At 33.1% G+C, this 10,998-nt stretch overlaps 2 protein-coding genes across 5 annotated transcripts; one reads left to right on the forward strand and one right to left on the reverse strand.

Moving 5' to 3' along the window:
* Window positions 1-4,681: 4,681 nt before the first annotated feature.
* Window positions 4,682-7,728, forward strand: LOC111804468 (uncharacterized). 4 transcript variants are annotated; one of them, XR_002816515.2, is made up of 4 exons: window positions 4,682-5,006; window positions 5,285-6,016; window positions 7,241-7,324; window positions 7,404-7,728. XR_002816515.2 is itself a non-coding variant. In XM_023689274.2 (2 exons), exon 2 carries the CDS (start codon window positions 5,286-5,288, stop codon window positions 5,961-5,963), a length of 678 nt encoding a protein of 225 aa, XP_023545042.2. In that variant the 5' UTR covers window positions 4,683-5,006; window position 5,285; the 3' UTR covers window positions 5,964-6,265. The 4 variants fall into 4 exon arrangements, 1 of the variants encoding a protein (XP_023545042.2); XR_002816516.2 differs by having other exon boundaries at window positions 5,285-6,012; XR_002816517.2 differs by having other exon boundaries at window positions 5,285-6,012; window positions 7,250-7,324.
* Window positions 7,729-9,002: 1,274 nt separating this feature from the next.
* LOC111803737 (uncharacterized) lies at window positions 9,003-9,815 on the reverse strand. The gene has a single exon (XM_023688268.2). The coding sequence runs from the start codon at window positions 9,685-9,687 to the stop codon at window positions 9,031-9,033; it is 657 nt and encodes a 218-aa protein (XP_023544036.2). The 5' UTR covers window positions 9,688-9,815; the 3' UTR covers window positions 9,003-9,030.
* Between the last annotated feature and the right edge of the window lie 1,183 nt (window positions 9,816-10,998).

A 10,998-nucleotide genomic window follows, 5' to 3' on the forward strand; every position in this document is an offset into this window, starting at 1 on the left:
TTAAAATAAGAGTATTTTTGTAACACTTTTCCATATTTAGAGAGAAAAGTGAGAGGAGCTTGTTTGCTCGAGATTGTTATTAATTTGTATACAACAAGAGTGTCATCTCAAATATTTAACCTCTAGTTGTTTATGCTCGACTAGGATATATTGTCTGTTTTGTCCTGTTACGTCAACTTCACGGTGTTAAAACACGTCCATTAGGAAGAGGCTTACACCCTTATAAGGAATGTTTCGTTCCCCTCTCTAACCATGTGGGATCCTTGTTGGCACACCACTCGGTGTCTGGCTCTGATACCATTTGTAACAGCCCAAACCCACCGCTAGTAAATATTGTTCGCTTTTGCCCGTTACGTATCGTCATCAACCTCACGGGTTTAAAATGTGTTTACTCGGGAATAGTTTGTTCCCCTCTCCAACTGATATTCTCGAGTAAATTTAGTGCAGTTCAGACGTCTTCGACCTATATTTTTGTTAATTAAAGAAATAACGTGATGACTTGTTATCAACCAAAATTATTGATCGAATAAGTTCGGAATATAGAACTAAAGCTCGTAATCCGACAAAAGAAAAAACTCATATAAAAGAGAAAATCATAACCCATTTGAATTGAAAGAAGACGACTAAAGCCAAAGGGAAATAATTGAACTCGGATACCAACAAATATTCAAGAAAGAAAAACGTGCAAATATTTTTTTTATTTTATTAAAAACAAAGATTCGAATAAATAATCCGAACAACCCGAACCAACCCAATTCAAAAAAATTTGGGCTCGGTTGAGTTAGGCTCATTATATAATAAGGTCGTTTAGATTGAAAAAACTTACCATATGAACAATTGGGTTGGGTCAAAAAAATGTCTCAACCCGACCCACAAACATTCTTATTATTTTGTGATCGAGACCTAGTAGCTAACGAAATCTCAGGCTCTTTTGGCCAACACATAAAATTTCGTTCCGAAGACAAAAAATTGAACTTACAATATCTCATCAACACCCTTAGACGTTTTCTCCGTAGCCAGTTAGCTAAAAGACTTTCTTGCCCTCAACTCAAAAATACATGTTTTTATCACTTAAAAAACCAAACAATGATCAAAATTAGGAGTGTGAACGTCACCTCGGTGCATATTTTCCCTTGAATTTAAGATTTTTTCTTGCAAAATTCGAGTCGTGCACGTGAACAATTATATGTATACATGAGAATATCATAGGCTCGTAGTCATCTTGTGGTATGTAATGATTTTAGGGGTAAAAGAGTCATTTTTATAAAAATACAGATATATTTCTCCAAAAGGCAAAACTCCTATGTGACGATATTTATCCTAGATTGGTCCAACAAAAATTTTATGGTCAAAATTAACCTTTTGGATCGAGAACCGAAGCTAGAAGATTTCTTCGTCCCACAAACGACATAAATTCAATCTCATAAGACGTGTCAATCATAAATACGTATATCGAACAATGTAAAATTTACCGTAACTTATCTAAACAAATTGTTTTGGAGATATAAGATAGCAAGAACTTTAAAAGCTATGATATCTCTTATGGGTAATTGGAGTGTGATTGCGTATTCAAATTGGCTTTGGGCACATCACTAATGTACACCACCTGATGATGGTGATGTGTTTGGAATATTCTCGAGAATAAAAATCGAACTTTTTTTCGTTAAATTACAAGTTTTGTTCTTAAGACTCTCGTGATTCTGCTTAGGAAAAAACGTTTAAAAGATTCTTAAATTTTCAGGTTAGTGCAGCTAGATGAACACGATTCTCCACAATGGTATGATATTGTCCTCTTTGAGCACAAGTTCTCGTGGCTTTGCTTTACGCTAGGGGTGTACATGGTCCGAGTTGGGTTAGGTTGAGGGATTTTTTTTTACCCAACCCAAAAGTTCGGGTTGGTTGGATTGGTAACTCAACCCAACTCGAAAATTTTCACAACCCAACCCAACCCAACCCTCTGTTTTTGGGTTAGGTTGAGGGATTTTTTTTTACCCAACCCAAAAGTTCGGGTTCTCAACCCAACTCGAAAATTTTCACAACCCAACCCAACCCTCTATTTTTGGGTTGGGTTCAGGTAATTTTTTTTTAAAGTTTTATTTATCCACAATTTATAATTATTTGAATACAATGTTCGATAAAATATATTAAAATCAATAAAAAGAAACAACAAGCGATATAATTATTATCAATAAAAAAACAACATAAAATTATAACATAAAAAAAAATCAACAAAAACACTCTCCGAAAATTGTAACATAAAAAAAAAAAAATCAATAAAAAAACAACAGAAAATTATAACATATTAACATAGTTCAAGATTGTCACAAAACTAAAGACAGTTAAACATATTAACATAGTTCAACATTGTCACAAAAACTAAAGACAGCTAAACATATTAACATAGTTCAACATTGTCACAAAAACTAAAGACAGCTAAACATATTAACATAGTTCAACATTGTCACAAAAACTAAAGACAGCTAAACAACGATATTTCTTAAAAATTGTATATCCCTGAAGTCGAGCTCAAACTCGGGCATGGGTGTTCTTAAAGAGGCCGAGGTACCACTCTGACAAACCTATTAATACAATTTTCATCTAAAACTACGAAAATTTAAATCCCGAATAATAATGTCTAGATTCTATGAACCAACTATATATTTATTTATTTATTTATTTTATATGATAATATAATAGTAAGATTCCTTCCCTCTTTCCACACATGAATTTTGTCAGATCAATAATTAAATAAAGACGTCATCTCTCATTTCTTTAATTATTAATTAAGTTCTAATAATTATTAATCTAATAATTACACCTTCAAGTAAATTTATTTGAATAAGTGTAGTAATATTTATTTGTAAATTAAATAAAAAATTTGGTTTTTATATTTAATTGAGATTTGCAAATATATATTAAATTCTAATGTTTTTATTTTTTAAAATTATAAATTTTCCTTATTTTCTAATTAATTAAAAGGATATATATGAAAAAATTGAAATAACCTTTTGGGCTTGGGCTGAGCCCATTTGTTTCTGAACCCTAGCCCATCTTCTTGGCCCAATCATTCTATTTTATTTTATTTTTTCTATATGCATTTTCATGTTTTTTCTTTTTATTTTCTTTTTTTATATATAAAATATCTTAATAATTAAAGTTGATGAGTTTAGCCTCAAAAAAATCCGATTAATTTAACCCAACTTATACCGTTTTTAGGTTGGGTTAGGTTCATAAAAAATTTATAGATTGAGTTGGTTCACGAGTTCTCGTAAAATTATGTTGAGTTGAAAAAACAAATTGAAATTTATTGTTAATTTTAAAATATACATTTTTTTTCTTACCATAAATATATATATATTTAATTATTTAATTAATTAATTAATTTCATAATATTTTTTTTATTATTTATTCTCAAACGACCCTTTAAAATTATTTTTACATATTTAAAATATAATTTTTCAAAATATACCCAAATTTTAGTTAAATATTTAAAAATAAATAAATAAATATCGTATGAGCTAATTTTTATTTTTTATTATAAATAAATTACTCGAATAATCCAAACAAATCAAATTATGAATTTGGTTAATTATTTAATAGGTTAGCATGGTTAAAATTATATAAAGCATTTAATCTCTAAATAATATAGTTAAAGTAGTTGGAATTCATGTCTTAATTAATTATTTAATTTTAAATAATAATTATTTTATTTACAATTTCATTCCCAAATTTTATTTTTTATGTACATAATTAAAGTATATATATAAATAAGAAAGGCGATCAAATGTTAACAATGCTATGCAATTTTAGGAAGTTTGTTGTAGACTTTATACATATGTAATTGATTGACATGTAAAGTATACGGATCAGATTGGGTTGGAGAATCTTTTGAACCAACTCGAAATTTCGAGTTTTCAGGTTCAATGAGTCGGTGACCAAAGTAACTCAAATAGAGTTCACAACCCAACCCCTTTATACGTTAGGTTCGGTTGGGTTGTGAACTATATTCGAGTTACTCCATGCACCAACTCATTCAATCCGAAATTTCTGATTGGTCCAAAAGAGTATCTAAGTTCGATTGGGTTGTCGAATTATTCTTTTATTTCAGCTAAAGAATCATTTTTAGTCACGATACTTATATATATATATATATATATATATATATATATATATATATATATATATATATATATATATATATTCGAAATACAAAACTTTTCAAAGGTTTTAAATACTTTAAAAAATAGATTTGAGAATATATTAAAAGTTAGAATAAAATACAAAAGTTTTAAAAAATATATTTTAAAACTTTTAATTTAGGTTTAATATATTAAAATCAATTTTTAATTCCGACTAAATTCACTCTACTAATTAAATATTGATAAATAAAAAAAATTAAATTTATCCATACAGAATTAAAAATTCAAACACCATTAAAAAAATTGAAATACATTTTTTAAATATATTTATTTATTTTTTACAAACTATATTATTTATTTTTTTCATGTTCTTCATTTCTATTGAACTTACGCCCTAATTCTCTGTTCTTTGTTTATGATTTGTTTTTTTTTACTAACCTTAATCCCAAATTTTTTGTTATGTTTATGTTCATATACAAATTTTTCTTACATGAATTTAATAATAGAAGCTTGTTTATTTTGAGAGTTGAAATGAAAATTGTAATGAAGAAGATCACAATTTCTAATTCCCAAAAAAATCTCGACTCTACCAAAAATCAAGATTTCATTCCACCCGAATCGATCGAAAGCTTCTCCCTCTTTCAACCGTTTTGGATTTTGGAAGAGAGAGAAGAAGGTGAAGAAGATTAAAGATGACCGTTCGATGGATTGTGATCTACAGTTTCCAGTTTCACTCTTCAAAGACTCCATTTCCATTTCCCTTCAAGTTTTTCTAGTTTTTCGAGCCGAAATCTCCCACTGTAAGCTTTCCTCTTTCCCTTTTCCATCGCCGTCTTCACTTTGATTCCTTCTAATCAGCAGCGCCAGGTAATTTTCTCTCTATTTTTTCATTTTTCATATGATTTTTCAGTGTTTTTTATTATTATTATTATTTTTTGCCTCGTCGATGTTGTTTGAATATGAAATCTTCGATTTCCGAGAAGTTTTTCGCTATTTTCATTGCGTTCTTCGATCGTATTCCTTGTTTTTGTTGTTCTTGCGGATATGTTTTCGCGTTTTTGTTCGGCGATTCTCCGTTTTCACTCTCTAGCTGTGATTAGGGTTTTTTTTTTTTTTTTTAATTCATTTGTTCCGCGATTGTTCAGGATGGATTTTGCGCGATGTACTGATGAATCTAAGGAATCGGATCATTCGCCGAGCAAATGTTGCAGTAAAGACGAAGCTCAGCCGGAGATTGTTGAGCTACGAGCTCCGATTGAGCCTTCAACGCCTGATGCCGATAGAGAGAGTAGCGATTTTCCTTCTGATTCAAAATCCCCACTCACTCAGGTTGTGACTAGCAGAGCTCTTGTATTGAGCTCTTCTGATCCTTTAGAGCCTCCTCTTTGTAGCCCTCGCACTCCCAAGGATGGTGTTTTTGATCCCTTTTCCCCTGGCCCTGCTCATTTGGCTTTAGCTCCTGTGTGTAGAAAGTGTTTTAGTGGCTCTGTTGGATTTGTTGCTCGTCGCCTTCAGTTTGATTCTTCTTCTTCTGCTTCTTCTTCTTCTTCATTGCAGTTCGTGGAATCTGAAGAAGAACAAACCATTACTGATAGTGAGCTCTTGGAGGCTGTTTATGAAAATCTCTTGGAACTGATTATCTCCCATCAGGCTGAATCTTCTCTTGCTATGATCACAAGCTCTCATACTGATTCTCGTGATTGTAATACCCCTCCTGCTTCATTCATAACTGGGATTGCTCAAACTTGTCCCGCTGCGCCTGTTAAGCCCTCGAGAAAATCGCGCAATTTGGACTTGGGTTTGTGCCGAAAGCTCGAGTTCTGAATCTTGGTGCTCTTCTGGTTGGCTGCTGATGATTATTGCATTGAAGAATGTAGGTAACTGACTCTTGAGATGAATTACTTGCTAATTCGAACGTCTGACGTTTCTGTACTGAATTATATGACTGGCATAATCTCTCTGCTGAAGCAGATCGATTATTGTAAATTTTGGAAGTCTTGTTTTTTTGATGAACATGCTTGTCGGGTTGGATGAAGTCCTGTGATCTTGACCAATAAGCCAGTTCTTTTGTTCTTTTGTTAACCTTATCAGCAAGTTGTTAATATGATGGCTCTGTTCTTCCTTTAGCTCCTAGGCAAAGATGCACTTATAGAAATCCTGAATTGGTTACTCGTATCACTTTTGTTTCTTGTTTATTTGATCGTTCTTCAGTTTTTCGTAATGATTTGATCGTTCTTCAGTTTTTCGTAATGATTTGATCGTTCTTCAGTTTTTCGTAATGATTTGATCGTTCTTCAGTTTTTCGTAATGATTTGATCGTTCTTCAGTTTTTCGTAATGATTTGATCGTTCTTCAGTTTTTCGTAATGATTTGATCGTTCTTCAGTTTCAACGTCCTGAATTGGTTACTATATTGAACTTTCCTTAATGGTTTGAGCGTTCTTCAGTTTTTCGTATTACTTCGAAACCCTTAGCTCCTAGGCAAAGATGCACTTATAGAAATCCTGAATTGGTTACTGGTATCACTTTTGTGTTTTGTATATTGAACGTTCTTCAGTTTGAACGTCCTGAATTAGTTACTATATTGAATGTTCCTTAATGATTTGAACGTTCTTCAGTTTTTCGTATTACTTCGAAACCTTTAGCTATTTCATCACAAATTAGTTCAAGACTGAAATATGCTTGTGGGAATCAAACTAACATCAAACTGTTAAGAATCGAGACAGTTTGCTAGTCTCGAGCATATGAAGTGACATAGGATTACTAGTCGGTTTACTTTTGTTCTATCAGGATTGTACCATTTCTAGCCCACCCTCTTACATTGAACGTTCCTTAATGATTCGAACGTTCTTCAGTTTTTCGTATTAATTTGAAACCTTAAGCTTGTGGGAATCAAACTACCATCAAGCTGTTGAGAATCGAGACAGTTTGCTAGTCTCGAGCATATGAATTGACATAGGATTGATTACTAGTCGGTTTTCTATTCATCGAGCTTATGTTCATTTGATATCTCTCGATTGCATACGGTGTCCGAAAATGAATGATGATTGGGACTCCCAGGATGATTTTGTTGTAGAATATTAGAACTGAATTGTTCTTCAGGTCCTCCAGAAATGGATTGATGCAAACAAGATGAAGAAAGTGATGATGCTTACATTAACAATGATGGGGCATGAGAAGTGTTAGGTATGTGAAGGCCTATTCTTTGCCTTATCATTTTGGTACTTATCATTGTTAAAACCTGATGGCTGCCTCTTTTTAACAGCGGAGGGATTGGTGGCGGTCGGATTCTCTTTCCTGGGCGTTTGTGGGCGTTGCTCGCTTCTCTCGTGCAGACAGAAAGTAGCCATGGTCAACAACGGGTATAGTTACGGCCTTGAAAGTTCGTTAACTTTTAAGATTTGATAGTTCTAAGTTACTTTTCATTGGATGTTAGTTTTTTTATCTAGTTGAGTTAAATATTGACTTCAAAATAAACTTCTCAAGGTTGGCTTAGTTTAGTAGTCGTTATAGCGAGTGGATGAAGTAAAGACTTTGTGGGATTGGATTCGAATTTATTGGTGATCATCTGCCTAGAACTTAGAACTTGAGTTATCGACCGAAAAAGTCATGTGTGTGTTATGACAACGAAGTTGAATACTTAAACTGACTTGAACACTCACGAGTGACCCCGGAAACCAAGAAGCTCGTAAGAAGAGAATGAAACTAGTACTTATAAGAGATGATTTTTTGTGTTTCCCATGGCTGCACACAATAAAGTTGTAAGCGTTCAATGCTACGTCACGATTAGGGAAGAATGGTCACGATTCAGGAAGAATGGTTTTGTTTGTTCCACGATATCGTTTTGGTACTAAAGTCCCAACTTTATGTTTAACTATAGCTATAATTAGGTTTCGATTGGAGAGGGGAATGAAGAGTGCAAAAACTGTTTTTTAAAACCGTGAGACTAACGAAGATAAGTAACGAGCTGAAGTGAACAATATTTACTAGCTAGTCCTAATCTATATGCCTTTAGTTCAATAACTAACATTCAATTAAGAAACTCCGAATCTTAACTTTATTTCCACGTCAACCCATTAAATTTTTAATTAATGTTGTGAACTAGAATTATTAAAGTTTAGTTTATTAATGATGATTTTATTTTTAACAGAAAATGTTTTCTTGTGATTTTTTACTTTAGTTTTTTTACTAAATTATTTTAATTATTAGCACAACTTGAAATATTATATACATATTATTTAAATGATAAACTAAATTTTTTATATTTTTAAAAAAATTGGGTTGAATATTTTCTTTTTCATATTTTTTAAGAAATCATTATATATCTTTAACTTTTCCATTTAGAATTTTGGGATAAATTTAAAATCTTCGAAAACTAATTAATTAATTGCATCACAAAGCAACGAGACAGTGATTGTCCGGCACTTGTTTGGACTTCATTCACGGACAATATTGCCATATATATGAGTTGATAAGTATGCTCGAGTCTGAGTTACATTTGAAAAAAGTATTTTACAAAAGATGAGCGAAAAAATACATTGACAATAATGTATCTGGCCGATAATATAAAGTTGTGGTAGAAATCCAAATACATAAGCATCCAAGATGGTCGATGTACTATGGACACTCGGAAGTTGAAGTTCTAACTCTAAGCCAGTCATGTGAGATTCGAGCTTCATAAATAATATTGGCTAATGCATGAACTATGATATCATATTTGAGAGAAATACTTTACAAAATGTGAGCAAGTAAATACATTATTGATAACAATAGATCTAATGGATCATACATGGCTAACAAAAATGGCGAACCAATCAATTAGAAGAACAGCGTAAAAACAGCCCTAAATCGACCTCGAAATCAGTTGAAGAAGAAGAAAAAAAAACGATTAATTAGATCTTAGTATGGTAATTACACTGTTGATCTTTAATATTCCTCTCCGATATGTTAATACTGAAATCACACGATGTTGTAGAAACCATATGAATATTGAAAATCCCCAAAATCCTCACCTTACCTGAAACTCTCGCGTACGCATTCAACGGCATCGATCCGGCTACGACATCGAAGAACACCGTCGACGTTTTCACAAACCGATCTGCCAAAATCCTCAACGTAATGTTCATCTGCGTGGTCTGACCTGCATCGATTTGCGCGGCCAGAATCGGCACCTCGCCAACCAGTTCGCCTCTGTAATTGAAAAACGCGGTGCTATTCGAGTAGCTAAATCCGACCTTGTTAGGGTTCGTAATAGCGACATCGGCAACCAGAGTGATGTTGAAATCGACAGAGGTTCTGACTACGCTCAGCGACAGGTCGAAATCGTCAATGGAGACGGAATTGATGGTGGTGATAGGTCGCTTTGGCTTGAACACCGTGAAGGCTAAAATGACGATTATAACGACGAGGAAGAGGACGACGGCGACGGCGACGGAGACTCCGATGCAGAGGTTGCGGTGACTCCGGGAGCGTGCGGTTTCGTCGACGACAGATTTAGTGGATTTGGAATCCTTGATTAAGGTAGAGGTGGAGGAGGAGGCAACTTCCATGGCGGTGCTCGGAATTTGGGAGAGAAATTGAGATGAGATTGGAGATTTTATGGTGCAATTGAAATTGGGATCTAACTCTCAACTAATTGAAATTAATTGGAGTTGATGGAGAAAAAACTCCCCATCTTTAATTTGGTTCTTCTTCTCCCTCTTTTAAATCATTTTTTTTATAGCTAAATTAATAAAAATATCATTAATATTTTAAATATTACAGAGTTGCGAGTGACACTCAAACCCCATTCATATTTTTTAGCTCGGCTATGTGGGTTTGTCAGACCGTCGACGTGGTTTGTCTTCACCAATTGAACATTGTTTGTATGGAATCCAACCTTGTTCAGCCACACACAGGGCTCGTGCGTGCATGTTTGGATCTTATTTTCATCTCAGTTTCCAACAACACGACCCATGCATCGTGGTGTCGTCCCATGTCTCGGGACATATAGCCATCTTAACTTGCTCGAACACATCTATTGGATACTGACCCGTGTGTCGATCAACTTGAATGTAATACCAAGTTTTTCTGATGATATTTATTTTATTTTATTTTATTCGTATTTTTTTAAAATATATTTAAAAATTAAATTAAATATTGAAGAAAACTATTAGAATGTTCTATTATTATAAACGTGAGAAATATATTAAATTATGTATAAAAAGAAATACTCACGATGGCCACATGATTATCTTAATGAAATTAAATTAAAAAAAAATAAAAAAAAAATCACGAATTTTATTGATAAATAATTCAAATTTTATAGGTAATGGGTAATTTAATTTTTAAATTTTGTATTAAATATATATTTTAAAATTTAAATATCTTCGAATAAACCAACACAGACTAAACTTGTAATTTAATAAAATGAATAAATAACGGCGATAATTTCGTATTTCGTGGTTATAAAATTTAAATTTTCAACTTTCTTAATTGATTTTTTTGTGTCGGTGAAAATACAAAATTGACGATCTTTTCGTATTATTTAAATATTATTTTGAAACGTCCATTTTGATATTTTTATTTTCGTTTTTGTCTCATGAGGACACTGAGCCCCGAAGGGTGGTGGATTATGAGACCCCTCGATTAGAGAGAGAAACGAGTGCTAGTGAGGACGGGCCTCGAAGGTGGGTGGATCGTGAGATCCCACATCGATTGAAGAAAGGAGAAGGGGTGGCACTGGACAGTGTGCCAGCGAGAACGTTGGACCCAAAAGAGGTGAATTGCGAGATCTCACATCGATTGAGAAAGGAACGAGTAGAGGATGCTGGGCTCGATGGTGGGTGGATTATGAGGTCCCACGTCGATTGGAGAAAGGA

Source organism: Cucurbita pepo, chromosome 10 (genome assembly GCF_057944985.1).
Source record: "Cucurbita pepo subsp. pepo isolate OVF chromosome 10, ASM5794498v1, whole genome shotgun sequence".
Classification (NCBI taxonomy): domain Eukaryota; kingdom Viridiplantae; phylum Streptophyta; class Magnoliopsida; order Cucurbitales; family Cucurbitaceae; genus Cucurbita; species Cucurbita pepo.